General features: G+C 49.1%; 1 protein-coding gene across 2 annotated transcripts in view; it reads left to right on the top strand.

Annotated features, from left to right (window-relative positions):
• Positions 1-15,558, top strand: part of TTC39B (tetratricopeptide repeat domain 39B) — a 196,370-nt gene that overhangs the window by 167,778 nt on the left and 13,034 nt on the right. For both annotated transcript variants that reach the window (XM_077475121.1, XM_077475122.1), the window contains one exon: positions 8,154-8,245. In XM_077475121.1, coding sequence (XP_077331247.1) covers positions 8,154-8,245 — 92 coding nt within the window. The remainder of the gene's footprint in view (positions 1-8,153; positions 8,246-15,558) is intronic.

The following is a 15,558-nucleotide window of genomic DNA, read 5'->3' as shown; positions in this document are numbered from 1 at the left end:
GAAAATGGTGTGTGTTGAGAATGCGATAGATGTCCGAGATCAACCCTCTGCGATGTCTGCCTTCCAGAATTATCTGCTCAAAAGGAGAGGGCGGGGAAAAACGTAGGTGAGGGGCCATAGATTGTGCAAAATGTCGAATTTGTAAGTAGCTGTAGAACGTCTGTCTGGGGAGGTCATGCTTAGCCTGGAGCTCCGAGAAAGACAAAAGCTTTCTCGTTCTGGGGGTCTGCCAGGTACCCTAGGTGAAACTGGTCGCGCGAAGCCCAGGGCCAGGACATCCGATGGGTCAGGCCAGCCGGCAGCTGCGGGTTGCATAGAAAGGATGTCAGTGGGGAGAACTCCGAATGGAGACTGTGTTCACGGGAGAGCTTCCGCCAAAGCAGACGGAGCTGAGCTATCGGCCCTAGTAGCCAACCCGAGTCTATCTCGACACTCGCACCCCATAAAAAACTGTTCAGATGTACTGGGGCTAACCAGATTTTTTCAATCTCCGACCATCTATTAAACGATCTCTGTGGGAACCAGGAGGCTATGGCCCGTAGCTGAGTGGCCTGGTAGTAACGAACCAAGTCAGGAAACGCCAGGCCGCCGTCTGAGCGTGAGGCCGTCATGACAGAGCTTGGGACCCGGTGTTTCTTGTAGTTCCAAACAAATTTCAACAGGTCCTTCTGGAGTGTGCGTAACTGTGCATATGGGACCAGGATCGGCAGTGTCTGAAACGAGTACAGGAGCTTGGGGAGGACCACCATTTTAATAGACGTGATCCGTCCTAGGAGTGAGATGTGGTGGGCCTTCCATTTATGAATCAGTTCCCTAATCGCCCGATGGGGGGGGGGGGGGGATTGGCCTGGTACAAGGTATGGAATGATGGCGTAAGGAGGACGCCCAAATATTTAAGGGAGAAGCTTTCCCATTTATATGGGAACGCGGAGCGTAGGTGGGTCGTCTCAGCCGTAGCCATGTTTAATGGGAGGGCCACCGACTTGGACGGGTTAATTTTATAGCCCGAAAGCTCTCCATAACGGTTTAGCTCGGAATGGAGATTGGGTAGTGAGATCCTAGGCTGAGTCAGGGTGAGGATAACGTCATCTGCGAAAAGGGAAATCTTAAATTCCCTGACCGGGATCCCTCGGATATCGGGGTTGCTTCTAATGGCAGCCGCCAGAGGCTCCACGCACAGAGCAAAAAGAAGAGGAGAAAGCGGACAGCCCTGGCGGGTGCCATTAGCAATAGAGAAAGTGGAGGACGAGGCGAAGGAGGTTTTAACTTGCGAGGAGGGAGTAGTGTAGAGGTGTTGCACCGCGTGCAGAAATGGGCCCCGAAAGCCCATACGGTGTAACGTAGCCTCCATGAAGGGCCAGCTGAGGCGGTCAAACGTCTTCTCGGCATCTAAACTTAGAACCAGAGATGCTAGGTTGTCCCTGTTCGCCATGTCAATAAGATCAATGATCTTCCTGGTGTTGTCCCCCGCCTGTCTCAAGGGGACAAAGCCCACTTGATCCTTATGTATTAGGGAAGGGAGGATCGTGTTTAGGCGGTTTGCGAGGAGCTTCGTGAAAATTTTTAGGTCTGCGTTCAGCAGGGCTATAGGCCGGTAACTAGCGCAAGAGGTTGGGTCTTTGTCTGGCTTGGGAATGAGGGAAATGAATGAGCCTAGCATCTTGGTCGGAACCGGGGTCTGGTGGAGAAAGGAGTTGAATAGTTTGGTCATATGTGGGCTCAGGAGGGGTAAAAACGTCTTGTAATACTCGTAGGAGAACACGTCCGGTCCAGAGGACTTGTGGGTTGGGAGAGCCCTCACAGTCTCCAGGAGCTCCTCCTCAGTAATAGAGGCGTTCAGTCCCCGGAGGTCCGTGTCTTGCAGTCGGGGTAGTACGATGTTTTCCAAGTACAGGGTAATACGGTTAGACAGGCCTGAGGTTGGGGGGTTGTGGGGGATGTCCGGCCTATTGTACAAGTCCGTATAAAAGTCCGCGAACGCGTCCACTATCGCCTGGGGGTGGGTCAAAAGGTCTCCCCCCCTGTTTTTTATTTGGGCCGGAGCAGAGGACACTGTACGGTCCGCCAACTTCCGGGCCAGCAGTGACTGTGCTTTGTTTCCCTTGTCATAGTAGAGTTGTCGCAGGCGGACTAGTGCTTTCTCTACCGATCCCAACGCCAGGTCCCGAAGTGTCTGCCTAGTCTGGACAATTTGGTTAAGGGTGGAGACGGAGGGGGATTCCGCAAGACGGGCCTCTAGGGTCACGAGCCGTTTCTCGGCCAGTAGCCTAGCGGCCCGTGCGTCCCGCTTCAAGGCTGAGGACAGGGCAATACAACGCCCCCGGATGACCACCTTGTGGGTGGCCCAGAGGGTAGCGAGGGAGACTGTGGGTTCGCTGTAAGTAGTACCGTGACACATGGTGCTTGGAGCAGGAAGTAGAAGCAGCTGGGCACCAGAGCGTGGACGGAGTAAAACCAGAAGAAGAGCAGTAATCAGCAGCAACGGGGCAGCAGGGTACCGAATCGGCATGCAAAAGCAAGTCCAGAGGGGTATCGTTCTCGACAAAGTAGTGCCGGAGCGAAGTCTCCAGCTCCGCCTTTGCCGGAGCATGCTGCAGGAGATAGTTGTTCAGCCTCCAGGTGCAGGGCTTACGAAGGGGGAGGTCTAATTCTAGGGATAGAGTTATGGGGGCGTGGTCTGACCAGGAGATGGGCAGTATATGTGCAGAGTGGACCGCCCTAAGTGTCGTGTTGTTGACAAAAAAATAATCAATACGTGAGTGTGTGCTGTGGGGGGCCGAGTAAAAGGTGTACTGGCGGTCCTGCGGGTGCAGAGCTCGCCAGGCGTCCAAAAAGGCCCCGTCTTCTGGTGATTTGGCGGAACAGCCTAGAGTCTCTTAGGGTCCTAGCTTGAGGTGCCCGTGGGTCCACTGCTAGGCGATCACGGAGTGCGGATTGAGTAAGGTTAAAATCCCCCCCTATCACCAGAAGCCCGGGGGGCGTCTTAAACGGATGGGAAAACACCCTGGACAAAAATTGGTGTTGATGGACATTGGGGGCATAGATGACGCATAGAGTCAGGGCCTGCGTGCGCCACAGACCACGGAGAATAATGTAGTGGCCTCGTGGGTCTAGGTATACAGAGGTGCAAGTAAAAGGGGTGCCCTGTCGGAAAAGAATGGCCACTCCCGCTCTCTTCCGTGGGTTGAAAGCCTGATAGACCCGAGGGAAATGTCTGGAGGCGAATGTAAAGGAGTCTCCCCGGTTAAAGTGTGTTTCTTGGACCATCACTATGTCTTCCCCCGCCTGCCGGAACTCCCTAAGCGCTAGGTGTCATTTTTTGTTGGAGTTCAGGCCATGTACATTAAGGGACAGAATCTTAGCCATGATCAAGTAGGGGTGGGGTATAGGGCATACTTAGCTTGGTTTGATGGAGGCCTAGATGCCTCGGAAGGAGCGGCGACCACTGGAGGAGGGGCGGCGACCGGGAGAACCGCTGGCAGGGCGTCACTGAGAAGACGAGAGGGGGAGAAAGCCTAGAGAAAAGGGAAAGAAGAAAAACAATAACACAATACAAGATAAAAGAAAACATTAACAAACGAGAGGTGCAGAGGTCCTATAGGGACACTGAATCTGTACGGTTCCTTATCGACTCCCCGACCAAAAAATCCAGGAAAAAAAAACCCGGGTCAGGGAGGCACCAACAGTCCACTCCACAAAAGGAACCAATTAGTGCAGAACCACGGGGGGGGGGGGGGGGGGGGCAGTAACCCGGCAGTCGATCCGTCCTGGAACTCAACCTGGACCTGCCTGGGGTAAGAAAAAACAAGTAAAACGTGTAGCTTCGGCAATCAGGGGGGGGGAGAAAAAGACAAAACCCCAAAAACAGGGGAAAAGAAAAAACTGCGGAGGGGAGACGTCCATTGGACTGGGCTTATCCGTGTCACTGTGTCGTTTAGCTGAGGGAACTTTCTGCCAGATTACCGGCGGAGGTGGTGGTGAAGCAATCAAATCCCATTCAGGGAGCTTGGGGACCAACAAGCCCAGGGTGTCGCAAAAGGGGGCCAGGTCCTCTGGGAATCGAAGGGATGCGGACTTCCCCTGGTGTCTGGCCGTAAGACAGAAGGGGAATCCCCAATGGTAGAGTATGTTCTTGTCCTGCAAGGCTCGAAGAAGGGGCAGCAGCAGCCGTAGTTTTTGGAGGGTTATCCAGGAGACATCCGGGTAGACCTGGATTGGAGCATTGTCAAACATAAAGTTGCGAATGGAGCGGGATTTACGCATGATGTCTTCCTTGAAGGGGAAAGAATGGATCCTGCAGATAACATCTCTCGGCTTGGAGGTAGGACCTTTGGGTCAGAGGGCTCAGTGGGCTCTGTCCATTTCAATGGGCTTGGCTGGGTCTTCTCCCAACATTCCGTTAAACAGTGCTTGCAAAGAGGCCTGCAGGTCCTCGGGCCCCTCGGCTTCGGGGAGGCCGCGGACACGGATGTTGTTCCGCCGACCCCTGTTATCGAGATCTTCCACATGGCGCTGCATGTCTCGTAGGAGGAGCAGGTGGCCCGAGTTCTCCACCTGAGTATGGTGTACAGCCAGCTTAGTCTCCTGGATTTCAGCGCGACATGTGGCCTTCACGTCCGCTACAAGTTGTTTAAAGTCATCTTTGGTGGGAATGGCTGTCAAATAGGAGTGCCAGGGGGGATATCCACCGTCGTGATGCCCCGTTGGTGAATGGGGTGGCGGCGGGCGATGGGGAGAGCCTCCCTGCCGTGTCCTCGCTGCCAGAGAGGGAGGCCAGGACGATGGGGGGTTCAGGTGTTCCGACCAAGACGTGGCATGGGGAGAGCCGGATGAGGGGTCCAGACGGACATCCAGTGGGTGTGGGGAGTGGGGGCGGACCACCTGGGCATAAGTAGGGTGGCTGGCTGCTTGGGCTCTGGGCAGGCTGGTGTCCCTGGATCGAGGCTGCCTCTGGGCCTTGGGGGGAGCGGGTAATTGCCTCATGTATAGGGCCCCTCCCTCAGCCAGGGTGGGTGCCGTGGCTCCCGTGCAACAGGTGGGGTCCTCCGTGGTTCCCAGTGTATAGGGAGAGAAAGACCCTGCTATAGCCGGGTCCGAGGCCGTCCGCAATAGACGGGGGAAGGCCTCGGAACATTGAGTAAAGGAGGGGGGGGCCTGCTGAGCTGCGGCCTGTGATCCCTGCGGAGCGGAGTGTGGGGTGGAGGAGGGAGAGCCATCACTCACCCCTGGCGTTGCTCTGGCGTGTGGCGGCTCCTGCTGGGACCAGCGGCCTTCCCGGGGATCTGTCCGGCTGTGCACAGGCGATAATAGAGGGTGCCCATGCTGTGTCCCCATAGCCACCGGCGCCATCTTGACATCGCGACCTGTCTTCCAGCCCGGCCTGGATGCTCCGGTACTCGCAGGGGGAATCGGTGGAGGGATGCGGCCATCCATGTCCCGGAGGGGGACCGCAGAGTGCTCCGAGTGGAAGTCATGCTGTCGCTGCGGGGGAGGCGAGGCCGGGTCCCTCCGTAGTGTGGCCGGGTCAGCCGGCGCCATCTTGCGGCCCCCGCTCGGCGATCCTCCAGGCGGCAGAAAAAAGGCCTTCAGAGAGGCTGAGGACCCCGGGGGTGGTTGGGATGACCCCCGGGTGGAAGAGGACCTAGTAGCCCGTGATCTCCCCATTGGATGTGGCTGATATCCCCCGATGGAGGCCGATGTAGCGCTGGGCTGGAGGAGAGCTCTCACTCACAGCGTCCTTCCAGCTCGGCTTCCGGACACGCCCCCCAATTTTGATCACTTTTATTGCTGTCACAAGGAATGTAAACATCCCTTGTGACAGTAATAGGTGGTGACAGGTACTCTTTATGGAGGTATCAGGGGTCTAAAAGACCCCCGATCCCTCTTTTACACTTCAAAGTATTCAGATCGCTATTTTCGGCGACTCTGAATACTGTATATATTTTTAAATCTGGCACCATTGGCAGCCGAGTAAACGGGAAGTGACGTCATGACGTCGCTTCCGTGTTTACTATTAGGAGACTGGAATGAAGCCGCTCATTAAATTCTCGTGCGCCGAGCCTGAGCATGCGCCTTCAGCACCAATGAAAGCGAAACCTCTGCCCTGTGAATTTTGGATAATGGTTAAAAAAAACATTTCTTAGCAATATAGGCTAATAGTTTTCTAATAGATTACTATACTAAAAATACTTGTTGAAGAAAGAATAGTTTCCCTTTGGCATTCTTGTATAACTAGGCCATAAAATTAGATTTTTGATTCCATGGCATTTCCATTGGGGGCGAGCGAGCACCGGTGGCAGGTCACCAGGTGAAAACAGAGGGGAGGGAAAAGCCTAAAAAAATAAAACCTATGCAGCCACCACAGCTAATTATTGGTAGGCTGCAATATATTACATTTTGGGTTTAATACTGTATTTATGCAAGTCTAGAGACGAGGGCATGGAAAACGTGAATTGTGCATCCCTACATATTGTAAGGTTTTAGCTAGAAGATATTTTTAAAACAAAAGAAAACAATTGAAAATCAAGTATGGCGGGGTTAGAAGCTCTGTGTGATATTTATTGCAGTCTGTGTCCGTATTTGGGTAGATGTTTTTTTTTTCTCCCACCCGTACGACGAGCAGGACAAACCCTTACCAATTACATTTAAAATTCAACTCCATAAAAAAATAAAATGTTGCTGGAGTTCATCTTTTAAAAGATTTACCACTTCTTAGCAGGCACTTCATTACACGGCAGCACGTTGATTATAGTGAGCGTCAAATTCCTGCTATGTTCATTGTCCCAGAAGATCTGTTTTCTTATGCAATGTTAAAACCATAGATTTTTTTGCACCTTAAGCCCTGGTTCACACTGGACCATTTTGATGTGTGATTTGACATGTCAAATTGCTGTCAATGGTACTGTCCTAATTGGTGCGATGTTGCATCTGCGGCACACCGATTTAAAAAAAAAGTAGTTTCTGTACTACTTTTTGCGATTTTAGGCTGCGATTTACATTGACATCTGTGCAGAAACCTGCACAGATGTCTCCGAAATCACGACCAAAACCGGGACTGACATGCGGGAGTGAAATTGTGCGTGTTCAGCTAAACTCTCACAGCTTCATTCCCGCAGCTCAGTGTGAACCTGCGCTAAGTCTGATTTTCCAGATAATCACAACTGATTATCACAACCCCAGGAGATTTCTAAAACATATGCAAGTTGATGGTTAGGCAGGTTCTGGTTATTTTTGTTTTCATCACTCTCACATTTCGCTTTAGTCCTAATATTTATTGTAAATGGAAGCATGGGAATGCATTACCAAATAAGCTAGTAATGCAGACAGTTTAATATGTTCTTTTTAAGTCTGGATAGTGTAGAGGCATGACAACAAGCTTTCAGATGTAATAAGCCTTAAAGTTCTTTTTTTTTTTTCTGCACGTTGGGACATATATGGGACTTCTAGCTGGACTTTCTCTTTTCCTAGGAGAAAATGGATCCAAGCTTTTACTGAAGCCACACCCACCTGTTGGCCAGGTCAGGAACAAGCTTTCTTCATGTTCCATAAGTATTTCAAAGATGGACAGATGTCTCGTAACCTATTTTCCATAACCAATTTTCATACAATCCTCTCTGTTTGATAATGTAATGTGCCCAGTGTATATGCTTTATAAAAATAAAATGTTTTATAATTTATTTCAGAGCGCCAAACGGCGCTCACATGACAGCCTGCCTCTCTCCTGCTCTCCTCGCTGATATCAGCCAGGTATTCTCAGCCCCTCCCACTGTAGCTGTCAGATTGAGAGAGGAGAGGCTGACAGTCAGGTGAGCGGAGCTCTGAAATAAAATGGAATTTTTTTAAATAAAGCACATAAACTGGACACATAACCTTGCGGAACACAAGGGGTTTCTATGAAGACAACACAGTGGCTTTACAACCACTTGAAATCCACCCAACACAGATAACTTGAATTTGACTGGAATTGTGGCAGGCTCAACTACCTGCAATGCTTATTTTGTAAGGATCCTAGTAGGCAGATTCCCCTGATAATTCTCATGGATAAAACAGCACGGGGTCTTGTCACCATGTTGGATGGATGTTTGCAGCTGCAGGCTATTTGTAGGTGTGTGCAAACTGCTGTTTTGTGACGATCAATAACTTGTGTCTTCTAGGCAATTTATGTATTCCAAAAAGCTGCAATCCTAAGCATGCTGCCAGAAGATGATGTTGCAAGCACTGGAGAAGATATAGTTGCCTTGTTCAGGTAACACTTTTTTCCCTTATGTTTCAAAATACATTTAAATAGACTTAAAGCAGTATTAAACCCAAAACCAAACATTTATTATATTGCAGCTTATCAATTCTTAGATGTGATGGCTGTATGTTATCTTTCTTTTCTTACATCAGGGGACACAGAGCCGTAGTAATTACTACAGGGGTTATATCGGACTGTCAGGTGCTGGACACTGGCATGCCCCTTAAGGCGTGTACTGCCCCCATATAACCCCTCCCATTACTGGGAGTCCTCAGTTTTTTCGCCAGTGTCTAAGGTGTTGGGCACGAGTAAGGATGTGTTGTACTGAGCTCCACGGGCAGTAATCCTTTGATGAGAGCCAGCCATCCTGACCGGATTCGTTCTGATGTCTTTGTAATGGGCTAAATTAATGGTACCCAGGCCTCGTAATCCGAAGAAACTAGGTTTTGCTTGCGAATGCTTCTCTTTGAGAGCTGGCCCCTTGGATTCAGTACTTTTTGGTAGTGAGGCCAATAAAAGTTTACTGGCAGGGTCCTGTCGCAGGTCCAGGATTGTTGGATAATCTGAGAGTTCCCCGATTCCTGAAGGTTTCCTTTAAGGTTTCGGAGCCTACCGTGAAGGGCGAAGATTGTTTTTTTTTATCTCTGATAAAACCCTGCTGCGAGGATAAGGTAGGCGAGATTTTCTCAGGAATTTCTCCTTCTATGTATTGTGTTGTCATGTCTATGTGTCACCACTGGGGGCTGTATTGAGCACTCACCATCCTGACGCTGGAAACAGCAGAAGCTTTCACTCTCCTCTCCTTCAGCCAGCTCAGACACTCTGGTAAGATCTCTTCCTGGGCCCCCAGATTGGCGGTTTTTCTTATTTGTATGCCACACCAGCTGCCTTGTTCTTTTATGGAAAAAAAATAATAATTTTTTGAGCAGACCGTGGCTGCTCGGAAGAGCAGAGGTATTCCGCTCGGGGGGGGGGGGGGGGGGGGGGTCGTGGCTAACGGCGTCAGACGCCTGCCACACGTGCAGGAAGTATTTTAAGCAGTGTGAGAGAAGCTGCTGCCTGGCGATGGAGGGACAGAAATACAGATATAGATTATTGCGCTAACTCAGAAAAGAAAAAAGATGGCAGCTCGCACTATATTGCAGGGAAAAATGCGGCGCACAAAGCAAAAAAATATTAACAAATTTATACAGACATATTCATGTATGAAAGTCCAAAGAGGTAAAGAAAGTTCAATGAATCAACAACTGATCTCCCTCCACCTCGTTCAGCAGATATAAGGATAGTAAGGGTCCCATCACCATCACCCAGGAAGCTGCTCATCCTTGAACTTGCCACCTTTTTGCTTGCTGGAACTCTGACCAAGTGGAACTGGTCTAAGTGGTGATTTAAAAACCAGAGTTGAAAACAGGAAGTTATAACAGGAGTCATCAAACCTAGATTTCTGGTTTCAGTGTATTGCTTGTGAGGATTTATGGAGCAGAGTGGTGATTCTACTTGTGCATTATCGTTGCGCTGATGGTAAGGGACTGTCGTGTTGGGTGATCGTGATAAATTTGTTAATATTTTTTTGTTTTGTGCGCTGCATTTTTACTGTTTATATGGTGGAGGGACAGAGCAGAGAGGTTGGCTGGTCAGGTTTGGTGACACAGGCATTTCCCTTTTGACAACATTGTACTGTATAGCTAGGATTAATAGCAGTTATTGTACTGTACTATAGCCTAGCAAGTGTTACATTATTTTGCTGGTAGTGCCTCTGCTTTGTTCTGTAAGCTATGAGTGGCAAAGGGACCAGAAACTCCTCTAAGGGTCCTAAGGGGTCACAACAATCTAAAACCCTTTCCAAAAGAATGTCATCCTCCTCTGAGAGTGTTGTGGCTGGTCGGATTGAGCCGTCAGGGGAAACTGTACTTGCAGTCACTCAAAACCCTTCAGCCCCTAAGTATGTTACACAAGAGATTTTGTCTTCTACCATTGCTGGTATGGAAAAAAAAGCTTGATGCTATTTTATCCCTCCAGAACGTAGCAGATCCCCATCGAGTGCTCAAGATCCTCCTTTGGAGGTTCAGGATTTGGGGATCAGGTAGATCTTCCTAAAGATTTGGAAGATATTGGTTTATCCTCTTCTGACGATCCTAATACGGAAGGAGTTTCACCACAAGAGAGCTTGCTTGTGCACGCTCTTACTAAGTTGTTTTTTTTTTTTTTTTTGCTACCTGCAGCACAGGCTCTTGATGATCCCATCTCTAAGTTAGGATCATTAAAACCTCCTCCGTCTGGGGATGCCTTTCCTATTCATGCATGGCTAAGAAAGCTTATGTATGCAGAATGGGAACATCCAGATAAGCAAGAGATTCTCCAAACTGTATCCTATGGAAGGGGGTTCCAGCGGTTGATGCTGCGATTACCTCGGTAAATAGGAACCTTACATGTCCGGTTGATAATGCGCTCATGTTAACCACTTTCAGACCGGACCATTTTGCTGGTAAATGACCAGAGGTCTTTTTACACTTTGGCACTGCGCTGCTTTAACTGGTAATTGCGCGGTCATGCAATGTTGTACCCAAACAAAATTTGCGTCCTTTTCTTCCCACAAATAGAGCTTTCTTTTGATGGTATTTGATTGCCTCTGCGATTTTAATTTTTTGCGATATAAACGTAAAAAGACCGCAAATTTTGAAAAAAAATGATATTTTCTACTTTTTGTTATTAGAAAAATCCAATAAACTCAATTTTAGTCATACATTTAGGCCAAAATGTATTCAGCCACATGTCTTTGGTAAAAAAAAAGTCAATAATTGTATATTTATTGGTTTGCGCAAAAGTTGTCACATCTACAAACTAAGGTACGTTTTCTGGAATTTACGCAGCTTTTAGTTTACGACTGCCTATCTCATTTCTTGAGGTGCTAAAATGGCAGGGCAGTACAAAACCCCCCCAAATGACCCCATTTTGGAAAGTAGACCCCCTAAGGAAATTGATAAGAGGCATGTTGAGCCCATTGAATATTTTATTTTTTTGCCTCAAGCGATTGAATAATGACAAAAAAAAAAATTTTTTTTTTTTTTTACACAAAGTTGTCACTAAATGATATATTGCTCACACATGCTATGGGCGTATGTGAAATGACACCCCAAAATAAATTCTGCTGCTTCTCCTGAGTATGGGGATACCACATATGTGGGACTTTTTGGGAGCCTAGCCGCGTACGGGGCCCCGAAAACCAAGCACCGCCTTCAGGCTTTCTAAGGGCGTAAATTTTTGAGTTCACTTCTCACTACCTATTACAGTTTTGAAGGCCATAAAATGCCAAGATGGCACAAAACCCCCACAAATGACCCCATTTTAGAAAGTAGACACCCCAAGCTATTTGCTGAGAGGCATGTTGAGTTCATGGAATATTTTATATTTTGCCACAAGTTGCGGGAAAATTACAAACTTTTTTTTTTTTTTTTTTTTTTTAACAAAGTTGTCACTAAATGATATATTGCTCATGCATGCCATGGGCATATGTGAAATGACACCCCAAAATAAATTCTGCTGCTTCTCCTGAGTACGGGGATACCACATATGTGGGACTTTTTGGGAGCCTAGCCGCGTACGGGGCCCCGAAAACCAAGCACCGCCTTCAGGCTTTCTAAGGGCGTAATTTTTTGATTTCACTCCTCACTACCTATTACAGTTTTGAAGGCCATAAAATGCCAAGATGGCACAAAACCCCCACAAATGACCCCATTTTAGAAAGTAGACACCCCAAGCTATTTGCTGAGAGGCATGTTGAGTCCATGGAATATTTTATATTTTGCCACAAGTTGCGGGAAAATTACAAACTTTTTTTTTTTTTTTTTTTTTTTCACAAAGTTGTCACTAAATGATATATTGCTCACGCATGCCATGGGCATATGTGAAATGACACCCCAAAATAAATTCTGCTGCTTCTCCTGAGTATGGGGATACCACATATGTGGGACTTTTTGGGAGCCTAGCCGCGTACGGGGCCCCGAAAACCAAGCACCGCCTTCAGGCTTTCTAAGGGCGTTACAGTTTTGAAGGCCATAAAATGCCAAGATGGCACAAACCCCCCCCAAATGACCCCATTTTGGAAAGTAGACACCCCTAAATTTAGGGGTACACTAGTGAGACTAGGTAATAAATGGCGGGTGCCCTGAAACTATAAAAAAATAACTAACCAACCAGCGTCACCTGTAACAGTTATATGGTGATCACTGGTGAAAGGGTTAACTAGGGGGCAATTAGGGGGCTTTATGCGGTAGTATATGGGGGTCCCTGGCGCTATAAAAAGCTGCAGCGAACCTAAATACCTACCTGCCTAACTAGCGTCACCTGTGACACTAATACGGCGATCAGAAAAACGATCGCTTATTAGGCTGGGTTCACACTGGAGCGATGCGGGAACGCCACAAATGCGCGGCGGGTTCCCGCATCGCATGCCTCCCGGCGGCAGTTCACACTGCCCTATGCGAACTGCTGGGAGTGTCAGTGAAATGTTACTGACACCCCCAGATCAGTTCGCATATCGCAGTGCGATCTGCAAACTCGGATCGCATGGTGTGAACACCCATGCGATCCGATTCTGCTGCGGGCCAAAAAAAGGGTCCCGTGCGAATTTGCGGCGGGTGCGGCGGGTGCGGCGAATGGCTGAACTCGAATCGCACAGAGATCGGATGTGATTTGCACTGCAGTGCGGTGCGAATCACATCCGTTCTCATAAACCGCTGCAATGTGAACCCAGCCTTAGTGACACTGGCGACGGGGGGTGATCACGGGGTTAAACCTTTATTGGGGGGGTTAGGGGGGTACCTTAGAACTAAAGGGGGCTAACCCTAACTGCCCTAACAGTTATTAGTCACAAATGACACCCGCCGGGTGATCAGGGGGTTAAACCTTTATTAGGTAATAAATGGCGGGTGCCCTGAAACTATAAAAAAATAACTAACCAACCAGCGTCACCTGTAACAGTTATATGGTGATCACTGGTGAAAGGGTTAACTAGGGGGCAATCAGGGGGCTTTATGCGGTAGTATATGGGGGTCCCTGGCGCTATAAAAAGCTGCGGCGAACCTAAATACCTACCTGCCTAACTAGCGTCACCTGTGACACTAATACGGCGATCAGAAAAATGATCGCTTATTAGGCTGGGTTCACACTGGAGCGATGCGGAAACGCCGCGAATCCGCGGCGGGTTCCCGCATCGCATGCCTCCCGGCGGCAGTTCACACTGCCCTATGCGAACTGCTGGGAGTGTCAGTGAAATGTTACTGACACCCCCAGATCAGTTCGCATATCGCAGTGCGATCTGCAAACTCGGATCGCATGGTGTGAACACCCATGCGATCCGATTCTGCTGCGGGCCAAAAAAAGGGTCCCGTGCGAATTTGCGGCGGGTGCGGCGGGTGTGGCGGGTGCGGCGGGTGCGGCGAATGGCTGAACTCGAATCGCACAGAGATCGGATGTGATTTGCACTGCAGTGCGGTGCGAATCACATTCGTTCTCATAAACCGCTGCAATGTGAACCCAGCCTTAGTGACACTGGCGACGGGGGGTGATCACGGGGTTAAACCTTTATTGGGGGGGTTAGGGGGGTACATTAGAACTAAAGGGGGCTAACTCTAACTGCCCTAACAGTTATTACAGTCACAAATGACACCAATGCAAAAAAAAAAAAAAAAAAAAAAAATGACATTGGTGTCACTGTGACTGGGGGGCAGGGGTAATTGGGGGGGTGATCGGGGGGTAAAGGGGGGGTGTGAGTGTGCCTGGCATGTTCTACTGTGTGTGTGAGTGTTGGTGCAACTTACTGATCCGCTCTCCTCCGTGTCGGAACGAAAAATACCGACACGGAGGAGAGAATACATCACTTCCTCTCCTGTGTTTACATTACAGGAGAGGAAGTGATGTCACCGGGGATTTCTATTCGTCGGGAGCGATCGCGAGGGGGTGGCCATGAATGAATGGCCGTCCCCTCGTCCGGGATCGCTCCCGTACGAATACCGACCGCCGCAGGCACCGGGCGGGGGCCCGATCGGGCCCCCGACCCGCGGGAGGCAAGGGACGTACATGTATGTCCTTATGCCTGCCCGTGCCATTGTACCGACGTACATCGGCGTGCGGCGGTCGGCAACTGGTTAAGGGATACAGCAGATTAGAAGTTGGAGCTCCTTTCTAAAAACCAGATGGCTTTAGCAGGTTCAGCAGCGCAGCCGGTTCTTGCCGCAATGGGTGTATTCCAGTCTATTAAGGAACAGTTTGAGGAGATGCTTAAATTTCTGCCTGTTGAACAGGCCCAACATTACGCTGATTTAGCAGACGCACTGTGTTTCACAGTAGACGCTATGAGAGATGCGTCCATTCAGATCTCACATCTTATGCTATGACTAGTGCATTCTCGCAGAATTCTTTGGCTGAAGAGTTGGTCAGCCGAAGCGTCATGTAAGAAGCTCCTTGCCAGTTTCCCTTTTCATGGTGAATGGCTACTTGGAGAAGATTTGGATAAATCCCTACAAAGGCTTTCTAATGGCAAAAGCTCTCTTCTGCCAGTAAAGAAGAGATTCAGACATTTCTCATTTAAGCGGGCCTCTTCTCCTGTACCAGGGACATCAGACTCTAGGCAGTCTTGACAGCATCAGCCGTCGGGTTCAATGGGGAAACCCCAGGGGCAGCACCAAGGCCAGAAGAGATCTTGGGGAAAGAAGCCCAGAAAGCAGAGTACTAAAGCCTCTTTATGAAGGGGCCCCCCCGCTCGCTCGGGTGGGGGGAGGGCTCCTGCAATATTCAAGGATCTGGCAGGAGCAATGTCAAGACAAGTGCGTGGTTTCTGCTGTTTCTCTAGGTTACAAACTAGGGTTCCGAGTCTTTCCGGCTCCCCGATTTCTAAGATCAAGTGTTCCCAAGGATCCAGAGAAGACGGCCCTCTTTCTAGCACTGGATCATCTACTATCCAAAGCAGTCATATCAGAAGTTCCCTTAGAGGAACAAGGCACAGGTTTTTATTCAAACCTTTTTACGGTTCCAAAACCAAACGGGGAAGTAAGACCTATTTTGGATCTCAGAGATCTCAATCAGCACTTGAACATCCGATCCTTTCGCATGGAGTCAATCCGGTCGGTTGTAGCCATCCTCCAAGGAGGGGAATTGTTGGCTTAAATCGATATCAAGGATGCCTATCTCCATGTGCCAATATTTTCTGCTCACCAGAAGTTTCTGCGCTTCGAAGTAGAAAATCATCATTTTCAGTTTGTGGCTCTGCCATTTTGTCTAGCCACAGCTCCATGGGTGTTCTCAAAGATTCTGGCTCCTGCCTT

The sequence above is a fragment of the Lithobates pipiens genome, unplaced genomic scaffold, assembly GCF_037356315.1.
Source record: "Lithobates pipiens isolate NorthernLeopardFrog02 unplaced genomic scaffold, aLitPip1_a1.2 Scaffold_13, whole genome shotgun sequence".
Classification (NCBI taxonomy): Eukaryota; Metazoa; Chordata; class Amphibia; order Anura; family Ranidae; genus Lithobates; species Lithobates pipiens.
The sequence above is the reverse complement of the archived record's forward strand: the minus strand, read 5'-3'. Positions and strand labels throughout refer to the sequence as shown.